We start from the raw sequence: 22601 nt of genomic DNA, 5'->3' as shown, positions 1-22601 counted from the left end.
GAATCCGCCGGCCTCGCTCCTAGCTCAGCACTGCTGCCCAAGTATTGGGAGTGTGGGGAATGGGGGAGCTGGCTTGCGGGCCTTCCCAGGGCTGTGCGGACGACCAGCAAGGGAACCAGGGCAGCAATCCTATCGACGTGCTTCAGACAACTTTTACGTTATTATTACACATGGCCACTGTAGATGTTTTTTTATTTTTATTATTTTTTTAAAAGATTTTATTTATTTACGATGGACATAGAGAGGCAGAGACACAGGCAGAGGGAAGCAGGCTCCCTGTGGGGTGCCCGACGTGGGACTCGATCCCGAGACTCCAGGATCACACCCTGGGCCAAAGGCAGGCGCTAAACCGCTGAGCCACCCAGGGGTCCCCCTTGGAAGTTTTTTTAAATTGGTTTTTACAACGACTGTGGGAATAATAACTACCCTGATCCTGCTACTAAAACGTAATCATCGCTAATTATTATTATTAACGCTCCAGCGTATTTCTTTCCAGTCTCTTTATGTACGTAATTATTCGTAACGTGGTGGAGGTCATGTTGAATATTCCGTGTCGTAAGCGTTTTTAAACGCTTCGTCTAAACACTTTCTTTATAAATATCTCTTCTAAAGATCTATTTATTTGAGAGCGCGCAAAAGAGTGTGTGCGCACGAGCAGGGGCAGGAGGAGAGGGAGGGGAGAGTCCCCACGGAGCACAGAAGAGCCCGGAGCCCGGTGTGGGGCTCGATCGCCCAGCCCTGGGGTCACAGCCTGAGCTGAAATCAAGAGTCGGATGCTAACCGACTAAGCCCCCCAGGCGCCCCTTCGTAAACGTCTTAATGACTATAAAATATGGGTAAGGGATCCAAAGGAGTTTCATTCAAATCCCAATCAGTCCATGAGTGTTTGCAATTTTTTTTTTAAGATTTTATTTATTTACTCATGAGGGACACTGGCCAGAGGGAGAAGCAGGCTCCCTGCAGGGAGCCTGATGCGGGACTCGATCCCGGGACCCCGGGGTCACGCCCTGGGCCAAAGGCAGGTGCTAAATTGCTGAGCCCCCCGGGCTGCCCAGTGTTTTTGCAACTTTTACTGAAACTTAACAAACGAAAGCGAGAGTCCTACCTTGCACGAGTCACTTGGCAAATCAGTGACGTGCGTGCGGCTGCGTGTGATTCTAATCGCAAGCCGCGAAGGGGCAGTGCTGCTGTTGGGAACCTCCCGCGCAGTCCCGGGTACGGGAGACCTGGACACAGGAGTGAAATGGGGCCCGCGGGCCACGCGGTTAGTGAAAACCCAGAACTGGAGCAGCGAATGGCTTCCTGGCTCCATTAGCTTCGCGGGTCCTCTGCTTCCCCCCGTTACTGCCATTAAGCAAAATTCATTCTCCCTCCCTGAGGCATCAGTACGGTGGCTTCGACTTTTAATAGGCGTGAAATTCAACGTCCTCCTTTACGAGGCTCTGGTTTGACAGGAGGCCGTGGGCTTCGTGGTTGTGCAGCAAGTGCTTCTCCAGCGCGAAGACTGCACCCAAGGACAGTGGGACGCAGGTCCAGAAAGGTGGTTATTCAACAAAATACTTCTTTTTTCTTTTTTTTGACAAGAAGAAAAAATTGCCAAAGTACAACTACTTCCTATCATTCATATCCTTCGAAAGGATGTGGATGGACATTTTGATTCGTTACGTCACAGTGTGATGTCCCCTAAAAAAAAACCCCAAAGCTATTAGCAGTGTGGATAAAGATGCTATCTTAAAAAAAAAAAAAGTGAGGAAAAAGTGCAGAAAGCAGCAATGATACTTTAAAATTGGGGTTTAGGTTAAATATTTATTATTTTCTTTAATGTGACAAAAACAGCCTAAGAAAACCCCACAGCTGAGACACACAGTGGCAATAATTCCTATAAATTAGGTTATTAACTAAGCTACCAAGACCTTTAAAAGCAATTAGTTAATACTGTTCCCGAAAGGGCTCTTACATAAATCTCACGCCATAGGAATTATTTATGCAGTGGTACAAAAAGGTGTCAAGGCTCCATGTCGGGTTAATATCTGTTCGGTTTTATTGTAATTATTCAACGAATGGATGAGATTAAGGCCCAAGAATTTAGTGCAACAGTTGGCGAGCTACACAGCAACCAAATCTGCGTTGGGCCCCGAGGGGTGAGAGCTCTGGCCGGCTTTCTCCGGGTCGGGAAGCAGGTGTCCCCCGCGTGCCCGTCCCGCCTACCGCTGACCTAGGAATGGCTCTGTCGTCAAAAACGGGTATTCCTCAGCCATTAGAAACGACAAATACCCACCATGTGCTTCGACGTGGATGGACCTGGAGGGTATGATGCTGGGTGAAGTAAGTCAATCGGAGAAGGACGAACGTTATATGGTCTCATTCATTTGGGGAATATAAAAAATAGTGAAAGGGAATAAAGGGGAAAGGAGAAAAAATGGGTGGGGAATATCAGAGAGGGAGATGGAACAGGAGAGACTCCTCTAACTCTGGGAAATGAACTAGGGGTGGGGGAAGGGGAGGTGGGCGGGGGGGGTGACTGGGTGATGGGCACTGAGGGGGGCGCTTGATGGGATGAGCACTGGGTGTTATTCTGTATGTTGTCAAATTGAACAAATAAAAAATAAATTTATTTAAAAAAAAAAACGAGTATTGTACTACGGATCTGAAACTGGGGAGGTTAGTTTGCGGCGACCTTGGGTGCTAACGGTACAGCTTGAAGGCTCCAGGACCCGTCCCCTCGTGTGAGTGCCTCAATGATCGTCACTGTCGGCCCAAATTCATCTTGGAGCGCGTGTGACTCGAAAGTTCTCGGTGAATTGTGCTGAGCCGAAAAATTCTCCCCAGACTGTAGGCATCTGTTGTGTATTTACAAACGGAAATAACTGCGGATGTCAAACCAAAGAAGATTCTAGTTCCTTTAGAAAATATATATATTTTTTTTAGAAGTTTACAGCCAAACTCTTTTTGAGCCTTAGGCCCTTTCGTTTCCTTGTCACGAGCCAGCTAATGTGTCGTGGTTGCCGTTTCTCCCCGCAGTGCCCTGCCAGACTGTTCTGGATTACCTGAAGACCGTGCTGCAGCACCACAACCAGCTCCTGGTCCCTCAGCCTGCAGACCAGCCCACCGAGGTAGGCTCCTCGCAGGAAGGTAAATGCGGTCCCGCTCGGATGCCCCGCAGGTGCGGCGTCCTGATGGCTCACGCAGGCGGACACGGCACAACGGGCCGGTGAGCCCCGCGCAGGGCTGAGGTTGGTGGTTCCCCCGCCTGTGCGTGGGTCTCCCGTGAAGGAAGAGCACGCGGGTGTCCAGCCTCAGCCAGGTTCCACGCCGTGTGCTGCGGGGGGAGGAAGGAAGAGCAGTGAACAGGGCGGAGGCCGCTCTCGCGGCGTTGCTACGGGCCGGGGACTGACCGCCTCACCTCCCCCGGCTGGAGCCGCTTCCAGAAAGCCCTGGTGCTCTTGGAGCAAGCTCCCCCGCGCAGGTGCACGATCTCTGCACCGCGGCTCCGTTGGCCGCTGCTCAGGCCCCGCAGGAGCACCACAGCCCCGCTGGGGCGCGGGGACACAGGTCGGGTGAAACACGGCACGTTCTTACCAGATTGCCAAGGCTCAGATTGGACAGGTGTTATTTTTATCTTGGGGGCTTTATTTTTTTTTTTAAGATTTTATTTATTCATGAGAGACACAGAGACAGAGGCAGAGACACAGGCAGAGGGAGAAGCAGGCTCCATGCACGGAGCCCGATGCGGGACTCGAACCCAGGACCCTGGGGTCATGGCCAGGGCCCAAGGCGGCGCTAAACCACTGAGCCCCCCGGGCTGCCCTATCTTCCGGACTTCAGAACCCACACCCAGTGGAAGAGCAATTGTGGTTAGAAACGTCTTGGGTTGACATCAGTACAGAAGTGCCTTTTGGGGAGTTAAGTCTTCCTCACGTGGCAAGGGGAGTCGAGGCAGGACCCTCTCGCGTGTCCTCGTCACACATCCTTCCGCACTCCTGTGCCCAGTTCTGGTCGTCCTGAGGCTCCGTCCCCGGGCCAGCCGTGGCGCACGTCCGGCCACGCACCTGCTCTTCCACCTTGACCCGGGCCTCGCGGCCAAGGGCACATGGGGACACGCTGCTTTGCACACGTCTGCACAGAAGACACCAGAGGGTGAAAAGGGCGGAGTGGGTCTCACACCCTGGGACTCCCAGCTCCGGGTGTGGGGTCACCTGCCACCCCGCGGTTAGGAGGGGCCCCGTCCCTGTCTGCCCCTTCCTCATAGCGCCCTGCCCCTGGCCCCACCACCCTGCCTCTTGAATTCCGTGGAACCCGGTCCTGCGAGTCCTACCACATGGATTCCGGGTCCGTGTACCTGCCCCGCCCCGGCGGGGGCCCCCCCCCCCCCCCCCCCCCGTTGCCACCTGCACCAGCCCGACCCGCATCCGTTCTTTCAGCACCGCACTCCCCTCCCAGGACTCCCACGGCCAACGTCCCTTGTCACCTGGTTACTGGGTCACTACGTGCACACCCTTGAGTCATCCCCCCCTGAAGACTGGCCTGCCTTGACCCCTCCCTCCGCCCCCATCGTCTGCCTTCCCTCGGCTTCCATCGTTGGGCGCGGCCCGTCAGCCCTTACCCTGCGCCGCGGTGCCCCTGCTCCCCAGGTGGCCTCCCGTGTGCCCCGCAGGCCTGGTGTCGAAGGCCCCTGCACACTGGTGACCTCATTTTTCTCCTAGTCATTAAGCCCTTGAAAGATCGGTCTGCATTCGTGACTTGGTGACCCCGCTCTTGGTTTCCACTTGCTCTTCCCCCCGCCGTCCCGCCTTCACCCCGTCCTTTGGCTGCGCCTCCACTGCTGGAGTCGTCTGCAGGCGGCGGTGGCCTTCCCAGCTCCGGCTGTTGGCGGGGGGCGGGGGGAGACCTCCCTGCTCCGTGCGCCGTTTCTCTGGCCCTGGGGTCAGGAACCTTCTGGCTCCCTGGGCTTTCGTCATGCTTGAAGGAGCCCTGTGTGCACTGTTGTCCGGCGCCAGCCTTCGTCCCCTCCCTCTCCGCTCAGGTCCGTTCCCTGTGACCACGAGCCCGTGCAGGTAACGGGCCCCAAAGCTAGATCTGGGCTCCGGGTGCCCCGCTGCCAGCCACTGGGACCAACCGTGGACGCCCTGCACCCTCTGGCCCCACCCGGTTCTCCCGGGTCAAGGCAGCACCAACCCCACGCGGAACTCCCTGGGCCCTCACGGCCTTGCGCCTTCCTCGGCCCTGACGCCTGCTTGCTCTGCAGCCTCGCTGAGGAGCCTCTCCTCCCTCTGCCTCCCTCCCCGCCCTTGTCCCTGCTCCATGGCAGCACATCCTCCCCCTCTCTCATTTTTGCTCCCAGAATAGGGTCCACATTTCTGAACTTGACATTTCTATTGTACAAAAACAAAAATACTTGGGACCCCTGGGTGGCTCAGCGGTTTAGCACCTGCCTTTGGCCCAGGGCGTGAGCCTGGAGTCCCGGGATCGAGTCCCGTGTCAGGCTCCCTACATGGAGCCTGCTTCTCCCTCTGCCTGGGTCCCTGCCCCACCCCCCATCATAAATAAATAAATAAATAAATAAATCTTTAAAAAACAAAAACAAAAATACTTCCAAAAAGCCCGCTTCCTCCGAGCAGCACTCCCCGGTAGCCACACCCTCTCTGTGCCCACACAGCACGTTGTTCCTAAGAGTAATTCCGAAGTTACTTAGATATTCACGCAGACTTTGGTCTTCTTTGGTTTGTGGGTCTGTGAATGCAGGAAGTGAGCGCGATTCATCTTGGGGTTTTTATTTTTCTGAGTGACTCCTAGATCAGAGTTTAATAACCTCTGCTGTTGGTTCATTGAAGAGACTATGCGATCAGAATTCCCCGAAACGTTAGGGGACGCATCTACATGTCCTCGGGGTGGGAACGTTTAGATCCTCATTGCCCGTCATCGCCGTTGCGCTGTTCTACCGCCGTCTCAGGCGCTCGGGCATTTTTCTCACTAGCGCTGTTGACCCGTTTTATTTGTTAGCCAGACTGCAGCGGCGTGGTCAGTCCCGTCCACACGGGCAGCGTCTGGGTTGGGGGGGGGGGCTGTCTGTTACTTTCTTCTCTCTTTCCCTTTTTTCTGGAAGAAAATCGCCTCCACACGGTATTTCCCCGCTTACGGAGAGCTGTTGCGCTCTTCTTCAGGATTCGAGGAAGCTCCTTCCTTGGGTCGGGAGCTCCTTCGTCTCAGGCCCCTCTCGTTTTGAAACCGGTTCGACCCTGGTCGTAGGGGCAAGCTGTGAATTCGGGGTCCAGGCTCCCCCCTCTGCCTTTTGACTCGTGAGACCTTGGAAAAGGAGTTAGCGTCTTCGGTCAAACCGCTGTGGGCATCCGGGCTTGCCCGATGAACTCAGACGCCGACGGGGAAGGTTTACATCCAGACCTGCACACTGGGGGGCGCCCAGGAGGCTCGGTGGTTGAGCGGCCCAGGTGATGACCCTGGGGTCCCGGGATCGAGTCCCGCCTCAGGCTCCCTGCCCAGCGGGGCGCCTGCGTCTCCCTCTGCTGCTCCCCGTGCTCATGCTCACTCTAGCTCTGCTCTCCTAAATAAAATCTTAAAAAAAAAAAAAAAAAAAAAAACTTGCACAACATTAAATAAAAGGTTTGCCAAGAGCCGCTCTGTCTCCCCATCTGGGGCTGCCGGGTGTGCTTGCAAGGAGCACGGCTGAGCGATCGCCCAGGGCGCGCGTTGGCAGGAGCCCTCACCCCCGGGAGCCCCCCACGGCTCCCCGTCTTTGTTCCTCTCCCTAAAGTTCTCTCACGTTGCCAGCGAAAACCCGTCGGAGGCTCTTCAAACGTCCCAGTGCCACAGCAGTAGAAAGAAGGAAAGGGAGTCCCCGTTTAGCCGCTGTTACCGGGCCCCGGCCGTGGGCTCGTCTCCCATGGGGACACCGTGCCCCTGCAGGCCGGCTGCTGGTGGATCTGGTGACAGATCCTGGTGGGTCCTTCCCCGGAGAGACCTTGACACCATCTGTGGGCTGAGGAAGCCCCCCCCTCCCCCGCCCTGGGGCCCAGCTCCTCCTCCCCGAGTGTGGGAACCCTTGGGGGTCCTCGCTCGCCAGCGCCTCCCGCCGTGGCCATCTGGCCCTTGTCTTTGGGAGGGGCACCGCTGTCCTGCGTGGGGATCCTCCACGCGCCCCCAGCCCCTGGGCCCCACAGCTCCCCTCTGGCTTCCCCACCAGCCCCTGCCCCCCAAGACAGTGGCCTGGGCCCACGTCAGCCCCACCGCCCTCTGGCCCTCGACGGCGCCAGCCCAAGGGCTGCTGTGGTGCCCGTGTGCTCACTCCTAAACCCACGACCGTTCACTTCTTCCTGCTTCCCACGCAGGGGAGTTCTGGTCCCCCCAGTTAGTGGAGGTCACTCAGGAACCCACGGGAGCCGCAGAGCCAGGTTCCGTGCAAGCTGCCGCTGTTCTACACGCAGAGCACAGACCACGGGCGTCCGTGGCCTCCCCCGAGGAGGCTCAGCCGTGTGCTGCCGGCGCGGGCCGCCTCCCCGGGGGCCACCTCCCCGGGGGCTCCGGCCTGGCCCATCACCCTCTCCCTGCTTACTAACGGCACTTACTAAAATAAACCCCTATCGGACCCAAACAGTGCCCAATTCATAACCTGTAGTCAATTTGCAGAGTTGTAAAACTGAATGAATTTTTCCTTCTTTATTTTGAACACCTGAATTACCGAGGAAGGGAGTACATTAAAAGCAAGATCATGGGTTAATTAATTTGTCCTGGACTGTAGAATTTTATGGACAACCGGAACTAAAGTAATGGTTGTGTAGGTGGAATTGACTAAACATGCCTTATAAATGTTACAGAAATTCCTGTAATTAGTCCCACTGCAGCTATTGAGTCTGGGAATTTTACAGCAGACATAAATTAAGAAGATGAAAAGGAAGAAAAATTTTGAGTTGACACAGTGGCATTTGCAGAAGCTGTAATTTGACAAAAGCTGGTTTGCATTATTATCATCCATGATGACTTGGGGGGTGGGGTTCACAGTTTTCCCCCTTTTATAAATTCGCTTTTTAATGCTGTTTCCACTGTTACACAATGGCTATCAGGTGTCACAAGCAAATTAAACACGAGTAGTACCTTTACGAAAATTAGACCACCAGCATCATTTCTAAAAATACTTAACCGCCAACCAAAGGATGAAGAGAGACCTGTTTGATCACACTCTTCAAAGTCATTTTTTTTGCATATTTTAATAGATTGAAAAGGAAAGTTGCGGGTTATATTTAAATAGTGTTCCCTGTCATTGGATCTTGACACATTTTAACCTACCTGTTAAAATGCAAGTTATAAATAGCTCCTCTTTCAGAGGTGTTCATTATACCTCATTGGCTCTTGTTATAGAAAATGCAAATGTAATTTGAAAAGTGCCCGTTCTGAGTGTGAGCAATTACCTGTGCTCTTCACTACCTGGTTCATTGTCAGCAGAGCCACTTGGTTAAAAAGCATGTCTTGCCTTTGAAATGGAGATCGCCTTGGCTGGCTGGCTGGCTAAGAAGGTAATGAGAAAATACTTTGGCTTTTCCAGGGAAGCAAGCAGCTGTTGAACAACTATCCTGTCTACATAACGAGCAAACAGTGGGACGAGGCTGTAAATTCTTCAAAGAAAGACGGGAGACGGCTCCTTCGATACCTCATCAGATTTGTTTTCACAACCGATGAGCTTAAGTACTCATGCGGCCTTGGGAAAAGGAAAAGGTCAGTGCAGTCAGGAGAGACAGGTCCCGAAAGACGCCCTCTGGATCCAGTTAAAGTAACATGCCTCCGAGGTACTGCATCCTTCCGCTCAGCGTCACCATCTGTGGTCTCATTTCACCGCATTGGCTGTGGCTCCCCCCCCCCCCCCCCCCCCCCGTGCAAGTGTTCAGCCTTTACTGTATTTTGATGTTTTTTTTTTCCCGCGCTGAGATCTTTATAGGCTTCCATGTGGCCCATCTACTTGGTATGGAGAAGTCCTTTCAAAACTCTTCGTTTGCTTTAGCCTTGGCGTTCTCACTTAATGGCACATAAGCATTGTATAGCACCTCATGTTTCACGCTTTAAATTCAGATTTTCTTTGCTGCCACAGAAGGCCACCGCCAGCAAACTGGAGCATTGGGAAACGCACAAGAGGAAGGGGAGATGTGGAATATTTTTAAAAATTAGTGAAATAATCTATCCCGTTTGCCATTTGCAGCCTGGGCCCCCACCCCCCACCCAGCTACCTCCTCCAGAGGACTCGGCCCCAATTCCTTAAATTTATTTAGTTAGTTTTCCTTAAAATTGGGTTGTCTCAAGTATCTGTTGCCCAGTCAGCTTTATTCTGCTAGTTTTTTTTTTTTTTTAAGTTTCTATGTTAAAGATCCTGCTCAGAGAATAGCGCTGCACCAGTATTAACAGCTGATCCACACCATGGCAGGTCAGGAGAGGGAGAGGAGGAGAAGGCGGGGGGGGGGGGGGGGGTAGACGGCTGATTCGGCAGGTGCACATAAACAGACGTAGGCAAGTAGAGGCGCTAGAGCGCCGACGAGAACACTGTTCACACCTGAAAAATCCATATCAAAAAGCTCAAGTATTAGCCTGTACGTGGTTCAATAGTAATTTTATTGGTTGGGAAAACTTAGTAATAATTTACTCTGGACAGGGATCAAAATATTTCCTGATGAGGTCACAGCGCAGAAACAGTATTACTGATAAGGCCTTGGTTTACAGAAAGGACATTCCAGCAGTCCCTCATGGGAGGCCCACAGCATCCTGGAACACCAGCGTGCCCAAGGCACGTGGAGATTTTGTGAGCAGCCGAAATGGCTGAGGCCCAGCCCCAGCTTGTGACTCAGCAGGTGTGCAGGGGAGAGGCAGGCACTGCTGCCCATCTGCCCCGCTCCAGGTGATTCTGGTGCAGGGGGCCCATACTGAGAAAACCATCTGGAGTGAAAGCACCTGTGTCAAGCAGGCACAGGTGCACCAGCCTGAAAGTTCCCCTTGCTCAGAGTGGGCGATGGGCACGGCCAGGTCTGTCCTAGCAAACTATCCGTAGCCTCCTTTATTCCTCAATATCATCAGAGCTGACAGTGACTCACGGAGAGTAACCGAGGCAGCCGTGAGCTTGGGGCTCTCCTGGGGACACTGTACCCCAAGTGGCTCTGGGGCCCGTAGGGGGCATCAGGACAAGGGGCCTCACAGCTGTATCCCTTTCCAGGAATTTTTACTAAATGTTTTACATTTTAACCAGCAAGTCTGTGAAACAGGGATTAACGTACATCCCAGAGCACTAGTGCTTTGCCCTGAGAACGTTGCCTGAGCTGCTGTGACAGGGACACAGCCCAGGCTAGCTAACCAGAACCTGAATTCTCCAGCTCATCCTCACCTGGGGACACGCACAGGCCTCCCTGTGCCCTCAGGTGGAGAATTCATAGGCAAAAAGGGTGATGGGAACTTTTACATACTAATCCCAAAAGCTGAAATCCCAGGCCCTTCCTCTGACCCAGATGGGATTCTTTACATAAAGGCTTAGGCCTGGAGAACCCCGGAGAGGACGTCCACGTTGTGGCGAGCAAGACTGGAACAGCCCAGGGAACCTCAGGCCTCTGGACGCTAGTGATGGGAAGCAGGGCGCTTTGGGGAATGGAACCAAACTCAGGGCGACCTCCCCCCTAGAGGGCCACTGGACATGTGTCCAGTCTGTGTAACCGAAAGAGCTCTGCGTTTAGCCTTTAATAGTCTTTTCCACAATATCAGAGAAGGTCCTGTGTCAGCAGCAGACGCTGAGCCGGGGCTGGGGGTCGAGAGGCATCACAGAGCAGCACGGTCCTGGGGTCGCAGGGTCACAGCATCCTCATCCATTGGCCTTTATTTCCTTGTGTGGGTGTGAGTAAGGAATCCAGACAGAGACCGGGAAACCACCACAGCTACTCGATACCTGCTGAACACAGTAGGGATGTGGGGGGGACAGAAGAGCAGTAGGGGGCTCCCCATCAGTGTTTCCCAGGCCTGGGCCCCTGCTCAGCCGTCTGATCCTGACAGTTTGGCAGGATGAGATGCTGAGTAAACCCTGTTCTTTCCCTTCAGTAAAGGGCTGGGGCTCAGGTAGGCGAGCAAGGCTCCTCCCTCAGGCTCAGGATCGAAGGGGATGCCAACAAAGTCGGCGGTGCCGCCGCTTCTCTGCTAAGCTCTGTCTACCGAGACGGGCGAGGTTCAGTTCAGGATTTTGGGGGTCCAAACACTTGGGAAGCATCAGCTTCTCCTAAAGGCAAACGGGGCCAAGATTCCACGCAGTCATTTCAGACAAACCCAGTCCTCCGACCAGACCTGCTTCTGTCGAGGGAGCAGTGTTGGAGAAGAGCCGGGGTGTATAATAGGCGCTCTGGGCTTCCAGTCAGCCGTGCAAAAAGGACAGAGTTTGACTTAGGACTTTTTTCAAAATTGCTCACTTCATTTTCCCAGCGTCCGTGTCAGAATAGCCAGGCGGGAGTTGTGTACATGCCCAGCCCCCCCGAGCACACAGGGGAGGATCCCATGTGCCGCCCAGAGGGAGGCTGAGTGTTTCCTGAGAGTCTTAGTTACCTGTTACCCATTCGCCCTTCCAGGCATGCTGATTGCTTTCTGGTGAAATGAAATATTTAGAGGAAATCTCACTTAAGAGATACTTGTCAGTACACGTGCAGGTGTCCCGATTAGAGAACCAAGCACGACCTCTAATACGCGGGAAGAATGTGGGGACCCCTTCGGAACCACCAGTCAGACAGGTTCTCGGTCGTTGAGGTGTTGTGATCCTGTTACACTTAGTCTGCAGATCACTCGCGGGCTAATGAGTACCGTGCTGATGGTAGTTAGGTAACGTTCCCGGAAAGAGTTGACATCCTAGAAACGTGAGCGGGTGCGACGGGCTCCAGACGTACTCCGCAACGTCCACCGCGGCCCCTCTCACCATTCAGATGTACCGTCCACTCGATGGCAGGTCCTCCTTAGGAGGATCACCCTCTCACTTGGCGTGGTTTTTACTTTTGCACGTGGGTAGAAAGCTTACGTGTGATTAGTGGGGTCTAGAAGTGACATCATCACAGCATTACGTTGGGTTTCCCATACAGTTCTTCTTATAGAGCTTCTGTAAATGTTTAAACAGCCTGTCTGTCATCTTCCATAAAAACCAGCTGTTTTTCTCTCTTTATTGTTGTGTATATTCCCACAGAATTCATTAGGATGCACTGTACCTCCAACCCCGACTGGTGGATGCCCTCGGAGGAACAAATAAACAAAGTGTTCAGCGACGCTGTGGGTCACGCCCGGCAGGGGCGGGCGGTGGGGACTTTCCTGCACAACGGTGGCTCGTTTTATGAAGGGATCGATCACCAGGCTTCCCAGGATGAGGTCTTCAATAAAAATTCCCAGGATGGGCCTGGGGATTAGTGGACAGAAATCTTTACACCGTAGCGGCTGGTCCTCTCAACAGTTCCAGTTGTCCGTGTGCTGTCCCCGTCCCCTGAGAGTCCAGAGCATGTCCTTCTGTCAGACTGTACACATCTCAAACCTTAACTCTCTTGACCTACTGCCACAGTTCCCAAATAGAAATCCATTTTGGGATTGTCTGGGAAGTCTATGGAACCTACAGCAGACTTTGGGTACATTATAAAAAGAAAAAACAATTGAATTTAATTGATTCCTAGCTAGACAGTGAGGGTGAAGAAAAATCGGTGAGCTACTGGTCACCTGTCTGAAATCTTCCCGTAAGCACTGCTTCCTGAGCAGAGCCCGTCCCCGCAGAAGACGGGGTTAGAGGCCCTGCCCGTAAGAGAAGAGACAGACGTGCAGTTATTTTAAGGGACAATGAACATTTTCTTTATTTTAATTCAAATAAGTTGTCTCTCCATTTTCCAAAGACTTGAATTCCTACTTCTCAGCCAAGACCTAGGGCGGGCGACCCTGTCGCCTGTTGGCAAAGCCTGTATTAAGCCTGAGAACAGAGGTCGCTGCTAGACAACGATTCGTTGGAAACCCGCTGGGATTGGTTGTTTTTTTGGTTTTTTTTTTTTCAGTTTTTTTATGAACCCCACCCCACCCACCCCCCAGCCCAAAAATCTGCCCTGTTGATCAGAAAGGCTCTGGAGTTCACAAACAGTAAGTTATCATTCTGTTCAGTCGGGAAACCGCCAGAGATCCAAGACCCTTTGCAGCTGCTCGGTTTCGTAGGTCCACCGACCCACCGTCCCCACAGCCTTAACTCAGACTTTGTCGACGCGATGCCAAAGTGATGGGTTGAGCAACGAGGATTTCAGTCACTGGAGGCCAGACAAGTGGTGTGACTGCTGGTGGTCGCCGATTGACCGGACGTTCTGGGATCGCATACACAGCCGCAAGGCCATTCTGACAACTATGCAACGGGCTCGTCTGTAATTTCCCTGAAACGTGAGGGTCTTCCTCTGAGTAGACGTGTCAACTTTGCATAAGCTTTTGTTTCTCGTTGTCACTGTTGGAAATGTTTCATCCCGACTGTTTTTGCTGTTTTGTGCCTCTTCCCCCCACCCCCCAGGCCCCCCACCCGATCTGTTGAACACAGGCTCTGGCTAAGTCAACACTGAACCACTCCCACGTGTTCTGTCCTGTTGAATTTGTTGAGCTCCGTCCGTGAAATTAGTACTGTCCTTGGGAGCGTTCCTCCCCCACAGACTGGAGATGCTAGAAGCTGGTTCTGAGGGCTTGAGGTTCGGGGGGAGGAGCAGCCTCCTCCGTCACCCCGACCTCCGTATTAACATTCTTTGTAGAGCCTAGGGCTGCGTGGGCAGGAGTTGCTGAAGGTTCCTAACGTCGTCCACCAACGTGTGAGGGTTTTGAAAATCGGTCGGAAATTCATTGAAGGTTTATGAGCATCCGTTCATAAAGAGGGTTTTTTATGAGACCGTAAATTATCATTTATGTTCAGTGATTAGCACCAGCTGTATGCACGGCCCTGGAAGTAGGTTCTCCTTTAGCTTCTGTTATTACTAGCTTCATCCATTGAAGGGTTTAATGTTCATAGAGGTGGTCCTTTGTCGGATCTGTTGAGTCGTGTGGGGAGAACTAGTATCTCGATCCCGTTTGGGGCACGTTGGCTTAGATTTGTAAGTAAAAGGATGATGGCGAATGTGATGTTAAGGGAACCAGGAGACTGCTGCCTTCGGCGGTCCAAGGAAAGGGGAGACTTAAAATGTTTTCAGAGGTCTGGGAAGTCAGTGCCTTATAAGACTCTTTGGTGGCAGGAAATCCTGGCCAGACGCAGACTGTCCCCGCAACCTCCTCTGTCCTTCCACCCTTGCTTTTTTGCATCAGGCGCTCGCCGGAGCTGGCTGAGCGCTTTAGGCTGAGTGGGGCTGGGGTGCCGCCTGCTCACGGCCTGGCTGTCCTGGTGCGGGTCGGCCCAGCCCCGGGGCTCGGGGGCCGCCGTCGGGGGCCGCTGTGCAAGGGCTCACGGCAGTTGCCTCTCGGCCACCTCATCCCTAAATCGGGGTGTGCAGAGGATGTTTGTGTATTTGTGGTGAGACCGTGTGGAGCGAGTGTGGAGTGAGGTTTCAAAAGCTCACCACCACCAAGACCGGGGGCCGTCCCCGCTCTGTCCCCCTTTGCCCTGATGTCCTTGGAGACCTGAGGACGTGGCTTACGCTCGGCCCCTTTGGCAGTTGGCAGATCGCTCATGGCTAGATAGAAAGTGTCGCGTCAGCTCGTGGAATCCCCGAGTCGCTGGGCACCGGCACCGACGGACTGAGCAGCCCGGGCTGCGGCGGCGCCACCTGCTCGGGGGGGCGGGGGGGTTACCCAGGGCTGGCCTGGCCCCAGAGGCTCACTGCCGCCTGCCCAGCGCTCCGTGTGCTCCGTGACCACCGTGACCCGACAGCCCGCCGGTGACAGTCTCGACGTGTCTCGTTGCCCTGAGGTAAGGGGACAGGACAGGGACTCTGCCTACCTTCCAAGCGGCCCGAAGCCCCGGATGCAGCGGCGCTGGGCACAGGAGGCCCTCGGGGGACCCGCGGGAGGCAGCAGGCCGGAGGCTGCGGAGGGCAGGGCCTCTGGGCGTGAGCAGCCCCGCCGGACGCCGTTGCCCGACGCTGAGAGGCCGCTGATGGCGGCTGCAGAACGCGGCTGCGCCTCCTCGGGAGGGAACTGGGAGACCCGCGGAGCTGCTTCACAGCTGCAGAGCCGGCGGGTGCACTTCGGTCCGGATCTTCGTTGGCCCCTCCTCGGCCATAAGCACAGCGGCCTGGGGGACTGTCAGCCTTGTAGAGGACACGTTGCTAGAAGCAGGAGTTGGCCCGGCGCGTCCGAGAGCCAGATGTGGGTAGAACGGGGTATGCGGCCCAGTAGCTGTTCTTGTGATACCTGACGTCTTCCCCAGATCTAGACAACAACCCCAACCTGGTGAACCGCAGGTTCGTGACTTCTGCATTCTCCCCCCGCCTTTGAGGTCTAGTCCTCCTCCCTGCTGCTCTCAGAACCCGGACGGAGCATTACGCGAGGTGAAACACGCACGGTTTTCAGAAAAGCAAACCTACATTCGCCCTCATTTGGGTTTTACTATACGACCCATGCTCTAGACTCTAACCCTAATACCCATGGACTACCTCCTTAGTTTTTTCTTAGATTTCAGTCATTTGTTAAAACCTCAGTCTCGGATAACTTTATTTGTAGAAAAGACTGAAACCTAACTTTTCTTGTTCAGAGCTGTGTCATTTCACAGTAGAGATCTATGGTTTTTGACAGCTCTTCTACACAAATTTCAAGAAATGTAATGGGAAACGATTGTGCACATATGGTGCAAGCCTCGCTGGTGTGTGTTTAACGTGGCAACATTTGCCATAACTGCTTGGCAAAGCATGTCAACTAGAACGCTGGAGTCAGAACCCTAATGTAAATCTGTCTAGACAGGGCTATGTCGCATTATGATCTATTTTTGTAAACATAGCCGTGGCTTCTTACAGTCGTGTAAGTACTGAATACAAATAATCACTTCCCTTGGAATGATGCAGGAAAACGCTACCCTGCCGGTGGCCCTCTGCACAGTTACTTGCATTGTCAGTGGCATTTGTGTTTCCTAGAGGCTGAAGGATTGATGCCAGACAAGGCGGGGTGCACGTACACCAAGGCCCCAGTACTTGCCTTCTAGTGTGTAAAACCCAAGACCGTAACTGATACCATCTACACCTTAGAGGCCACCTCACCCTCCATAGTGAACTCAACTGCAGGCAACGGTGAGAGGACTGGACTTTGCCCGTCTAACAAACGGCCAGCTTTGCCTCCTATAGCACTAAATTTACCAAATCTTTGTGGTACAAGTGGCCAGGTTGGTTTTCCTGGTGACCATCCATAGCTGACTGATACAAGGTCTGGGTGTTCACGGAGTCACAGTTCCCCCTTCAGCATAATTGCCCCAGTACAAGTGGCCATGTGGGTGTTGGCCACGTTGGAAAACCCTTCAGGCCCACCCCAAACCTCTAACAACCACCCTACTAACTGCAGCTGATACTCCTTGAGTTCTCGTGTGCCAGGTTCTCTACAAAGCACTTTAACGCATCGTCTCCTTTTGATCCTCGTGACTGTCCTCCGAGGCGGTTACTCTCGTTACCCCAGTTTATCCGTTTAAGGACGCTGCCCAAGGTACTCAGCTAGTAAGTGATCCCCTTGGGCTCAGGAAGCAGGATGACTAGTTCAGTTTTCCCCAGTAGTCAGAGTTCTCAAAGCCCACCAACAGTCTGGAATGGATTGTGTTTGATTTATGGCATTGAGGGAAAGATGATATTTGTGTTATTAAAAACCACCTTTAAAGTGTGTTGACGCCTCAATAGGACCCTAGAAACCATACCTGTTCTGGTAACTGCCTGGGTTTCCACGTAAGACTTGACTTGCGTGAGAGTCCATGTTGACTAGAAGTGTTAAAGTAGTGAAAAAATTAAAATCACTGATGTGTTCACCTTTGTTTCGTAGGTTCCCTGTACAAAAATGCAGGGATATAAAAGCAAACATTTGAACTCAGTGGAGTGATCTTCTTTGGGGACCCCTAGGTGTCCGAAACGGCACTGGGCATCGGTTAGCTAACGTTTCCTTCAGTTTGCGCCTTTGTTGTGTTTGTAGCCTTAGAGTCGATGAGTCTGGTTTGGAAGAGAGGGATTTAATGTACGATGTCACTGTGAGAACCGTTGTGAAGGTTTTGTAGGAAAATATGGTAATCTGTGGACCCTTTCCCGTAGTTACTGGCTTTCACATCTCTGGGGCTGTGCTTGAGTTCAGGAGCCCGCCAAGGCCATGCGGGCCCGGCTTGTGTTTCTTGGGAACAGGGCACGCCAGACGGTGAGACGGTCCTGAAACTTTCGAGGTCCTTGGTCCAGCCAGACCCTGCCCAGTGTAAGCACTGCCTCTGTCCCTCTTCTCTGGAGCTTCATGTAGCAGCCTGACATTGGGGCCAACTTGCCTTTACTCTATTTTCTATGATGAACACTTGTGGAGAAACTGTGACAAATCCATTGATCCTAATATTTTTATTGTTGGAGTCCTGTTGATTCTCTATGAATAATTTCTATTCGATTGTACTGTGTAGAATTAATACCCACTAGGGATATGTTAATAAAACTATAAATGCATAGTGTAATATAGAATAGCAAGATTTTTTTGTGAACAATTTATATAGAAAAGTAAGTTGTTTTTTAAGTGTTAGGCACATTTCTTTTAGGAACTTAAAATGTTATAAGAGTTTTTTAAACATTCAATATTTTTAATTATAAGAAACATTTGTTACTAGAGCCAGTTATTTCAGGTGTTCTAATTGGAGTATTGATTTTATTACCTCATATACCTCTAGAATGCCACATGTTCTGTTGGAGATAAAATTGCACAATAAATGTCAAGTCTCTGTTAAGTGTTTTAACTTGTTCTTTGTGTCTTTCTTCAATTCATTCAAAAAGCTTTTCTGCTTGTCTCTGGGTCCTGAGCAAATCCTATGTACTTAAAACCCGAATAAGTACAAGACACTCCAGTTATATCAGAGAACTGATCAAAATCATCCAAAAAGTCGTGTGATCTAGTCAACGAAAAAGACACCCGGTGATGATGGAAGAGTGTCATATGAAATCCAGGAGGGTTTCTTCCCAGTATTCTGTACATTGACACTTGAAACACAACTTGTTTCCTACTCAACAGCACTGTCCTACCAGGGAGGAAAAAAATCCTACAGCTGCTACTCATGACCTTTAAAAATGAACAAATGTTGATTGTTCATGGTTTTTGAACAGTGATCTGAGTACAAAAACAGAACAGTTATGGCCAAGGTGGCATGATAGTAGCTTCCCCCTGTTAGTCCTACATAAAATATGAATGTGACATATCACCCACTATAGAATAAAATTGAATAAATGTCATTTCACAAATCAGACTTAAGTGAAAACTGAAAATACTTGCTTCATTTTAGGAAAAATACAAAGATGTGATTTTTTTTTCAGTAGAAGATGCAACATTTCAACCAGTTTTGGATGAAGCAGTAACTTGGTCTGAATTATTCAGGTTTCAATTGAGATATCAATTAAAATGGAATTTATCATTATAAAGCATTAAGAAGATTGTTAAGTAACTTGAGTTTTAAAATATTGTCAAATATTCCACTCTTCTCAAATATTTTGAATATTTACCTCAGACTCACGGGGTGAAACTTCAAATTTAAATACTTTAAAAGGTATCAGGGACAAATTCATCCAGGTCGCAAGATATAAGATCAGTATTCAAAAATTAATTGTATTTCTATGCACCAGCGACAAGCAACTTGAAAATGAATTTAAGAACAATTCCATTTACGATAATATCACAAAGAATAATATACTTCTTAAGGATAAATTTAATAAAATAAGTCCCAGATCTGTAAACTGAAAACTACAAAACATCAGTGGAAGGAATTCCAAAAGGTCTAAATAATAATGGTAACAATGCAAGTACGTGATGGTCAGATGTCCGTGCTCCTGGAGACGACCGACGGGTTCGTTGCAGCTCCTGCCGCCCAAGTCTCAGGACAATGCTTCGCAGACACGGACAGGCCGATCCTGAAATTCATTCAGATGAACTTCCATTAGATGCGGAAATGCAAGGAACCCAGATATTCGACAGTTGGACATCCTTACATTGATGCTCCATTGGTTTCTAACACAAAGCCAAGACCGTGGAATGGGGAAAGAATAATCCTTTCAACAACTGATGCTGGGAGCACGTGATCTCAGCTCGCAGTTGAGGGCCAAGCCCGGGTGGCTCAGTCAGGCGTCCAGCTGTTCATTTGGGCTCAGGTCACAATCTCCGGGTCATGGGATGGAGCCCCGGGTTGGGGCCTGAGCTCAGCTGGGGAGTCGGCATGTCCCTCCCCTGGTCTCCCCCCCGCCCCCGCCACCCTCACAGGCGTGGTTGGAACCTCCATACGTTGCTGGGCAGGACCTTCTGGTGGTGCGCTCATTTTGAAAAACTGGCAGATGCTTGAAATGTGTATTTATAGGGCACCCGGGTGGCCCAGTCAGCGAAGTGTCGGATGTCAGCCAGGTCCTGATCTCGATGTCCTGGGATCTGGCCCCAGGTTGGGCTCCCTAGTCGGTGGGGAGTCTGTCTCTCCCTCTCCCTCTGCCCCTCCTCCCTCGTATCCTTTTCTCAAAATCTTAAAAAAATCTAAAAATCTAAAAAAACAAGTCAACATGTGACCCAGCAGTCCTACCCACCGCGGACACTTTGGAGGGTTAAACGCGTTGTACATACATGTTCGCAGGAGCATTCTTTATCACAGCCCAAAAGTGGGAACTGCTCAAGTGTGCACCAGTTGATGAACAGGTAAACAAAATGCGTTAGAAGATGTGTAGCCACACGACGGGTGGCAGCCGTGAAACAAGCGAAACAGCAACACCTCGGACGACGTGAACGGACCTGGAGAACATGATGGAAGAAGCCAGACGAGGGCCCGTTCGTTCCGGGGCTCCGTGCGTATGAACTACGATGAGTCCTCGGTACCGGGTGGGTCGAAACCCCGGGTGGGTCGGTTTTAGGGGTTGCCGCTCAGTACACGGGCCACGTAATGAAGGAACCAAATGTCTGGGGATAGAATCCTGAGCTGAGACATGTTCACCCAGTGTGTTTACTGGGGGTCCACGTCCCGGGACCCACGCTAGTCCGGCCAATGGCTAAATACCTACGTGGAGGACGATGACAAAGACTCACTGCGAATTAGGAGTAAACCCCAAGCTCCACGGAGCAACATTCCCCTGCGAGCAGAGCCATGTTCAATGCACTGTTGGGGCCCCGAGCCTGAGACGGTGCCACCAAGCCTGTGTGTCCGTCCCAGCGGGACCGTCGGCTCTACCTCTGCCAAGGTATGTGCTGACTCGGGCGGGCCTCGGCCTGCGTGACTTGCCGCACCCCAGTCCTGTTAGACACTCGTCCCCCCCACCCCGCACACTTGTAAAGTTGCTCAGACCTCAGGCTCCGTGTTGGTGAGACCCATCTGGTGGTGCAGGCGGCCCCAAGCGCTTGAGAGGCACCCGGCAGAGACATCGGGGCTGTGGCAGGGGCAGCGGCAGCTGCGGGGGCCTGGTGCCGGGCTCAGCCCAGGAGTCAGCACCCCGATCCCCTCTTCTCCATCTCCTGTTCCCCCCCCCAGCTGAACCTGCCCCCGTGCACACCAGCCCGCGCCCGTGGAGCCGCATGAAGGGACATGGGCCGCTCGGCTGCGCCTCACTGGGACCCCGCCAGTCGGCGTCCGCACCCCGCCCGGTGAGTCTCCGGGGACCGCACACTCGATGCGGCAGGCCAAGTGCTCTCCTGGCCCGCCGTCCGGCTCCCCGGTGGGTCCGTGGGGTGAGCTAGCACCCCCACTCTGCGGAGGGCCGCTGACACCCACGAGCGCCCAGGACGCCGGGCTAGTCGCGCCCCAGTAGCAGAGCCAATGCCACCCAGTGGCCACACGGCTGGGGAGGCGACGTTCTCATGTGCCACGGCAGGGCTCCCGGGGCAAGTGGCACCCGCAGGATGCGCCAGAGGAGAGGGTGAGGCGCAGCAGCTGGGCCGAGACTGCAAGCACCTGCTCACCGTGCCCGGCCCGACGGTGGGACGGTCGGATGGCGCCTCCCCTCGGTTTGCACAGAGAAGTCCGGCACGTGGAGGCCTGAAAACAGGGCCCGCGTGAGTGTCCGCGTGACCCCTGGGCCCTGGCGCTGCTGCAGCCCTCCGCGCCCAGGGCCTGGACGGGGCGCCCGCGAGGCCCCGCAAGGTGGAGAGAAGCGGGTCTACTGCGGAACCCGAGGCTTCCTACTTGGGAGGGCCCGACTAGCGCATTTGCACTGGCGGGGCCACGGCCCGGAGGCCAGCTGGGCGACACACGCTCCTCCTCCTCGCTGCACAACCACGTCCCAGCCCAGGTTGGTGCGCCTCTTGTCCGCTTTTCCTTAGTCGTAAAAATCAAAATGTGTCAAGGCACAAAAATAGCCAAGACTATCCCGCTGTCCTCGTGGCGAGAGCGCGATCCGAGCAACAGGACACTGCGTCCCCGAACGGAAGCACGGCGACCGGAGCTCGTAACTCTAAATACAGGCGTTTCTCCAAAGCTGGGGTCCTCTGGGCGACGATAAGGGACTCACAGCAGCGTCTCCAGCCTCTGCCGGAGTCTACAGAGGAAGGCGGCCCGCGGAGGCAGGGGAGTCGGGGCAGGAGACGTGTCCTACTCTGTCCCTCTTGCACCAGTGACAATGATTCATTCCCCTTCCTGGCAACACAGCATTTGCAATTCAATTGAAGAAAAAAAATAATCATGTGTTTGATGGTGGGTCGTATTGTGTTTTCTATTAGCATTTTGTGCTAAATCATTACCTTTTGGTTTCTGGTGTATGTTTGGATGGACTGTCTTTCTGTGACTGTAGAAAGACGCGGAAGCCAAAGGCAGGCCGGTGCTGCGCGGACCATCCGATAGATCGAGAACGGGCGAGCCTGGGCTCCATCCCGCTTCCCCTCGGGCCGGGTCCCCGCGCTCCTTGGGCCGGGTCCCCGCAGCGGGACGGGCTCACCTGACTCGTCACACGGCAGATCCGAGCTCTTTAGGGTCAGGACCAGTCCTCTCTCCCCAGATGAACAGACGCCGGGGTTTTCCAGGACATTCCCAGGGGCCCTGGAGTCCCCGAAAGCCCCCCCCCCCCCCGCCGTGTACACACCACGTTAAGGACCCTCCATCTAGAGCCTTCTCTCTGCTCAGAACCTGCCCTCCGTGGCCCATCTCGCGCCTCTTCCTCCTCTCTCCTGGCAGCAGGTGCTGGCGCGGAGGAGACCCTGCGGAGGGAAGTGTCGCCTCTAAATGTTGGGAGCGAAATGGCCCCATTATTAGCCTGGAAAGCGGGTATTAGAGAGACAAATGGATGAGCCACTTTCAAAATGAACATTGCTCTCGTCACCAAGTATCGTGCTGCATCGTTATTGAAACAAAGCAGCTTTGCTCCCCGCAATACCCACAGCCCGAGTGTCGCGCCCCCGCTCCCTCTGCTCGCCGCCAAGCTGATCTATGGGCCCGTCTCATGGTGACACCCGGCGGGTCAATGATACAGACGTTCACAAAGGAACGTGGTTGAGGGGCG

The 22601-nt window shown here is 53.0% G+C and overlaps 1 protein-coding gene across 1 annotated transcript in view; it reads left to right on the top strand.

Annotated features, from left to right (window-relative positions):
* The window catches only part of BEND4 (BEN domain containing 4), a 29956-nt gene extending 16936 nt beyond the window's left edge, over positions 1–13020 (top strand). The window contains exons 3-5 of the mRNA XM_041726463.1: positions 3022–3113; positions 8555–8795; positions 12194–13020. Coding sequence (XP_041582397.1) covers positions 3022–3113; positions 8555–8795; positions 12194–12411 — 551 coding nt within the window. The 3' untranslated portion in view covers positions 12412–13020. The remainder of the gene's footprint in view (positions 1–3021; positions 3114–8554; positions 8796–12193) is intronic.
* The last annotated feature ends 9581 nt before the right edge of the window (positions 13021–22601 follow it).

The sequence above is a fragment of the Vulpes lagopus genome, chromosome 12 (genome assembly GCF_018345385.1).
Source record: "Vulpes lagopus strain Blue_001 chromosome 12, ASM1834538v1, whole genome shotgun sequence".
NCBI classification, from domain to species: Eukaryota; Metazoa; Chordata; class Mammalia; order Carnivora; family Canidae; genus Vulpes; species Vulpes lagopus.
The sequence above is the reverse complement of the archived record's forward strand: the minus strand, read 5'-3'. Positions and strand labels throughout refer to the sequence as shown.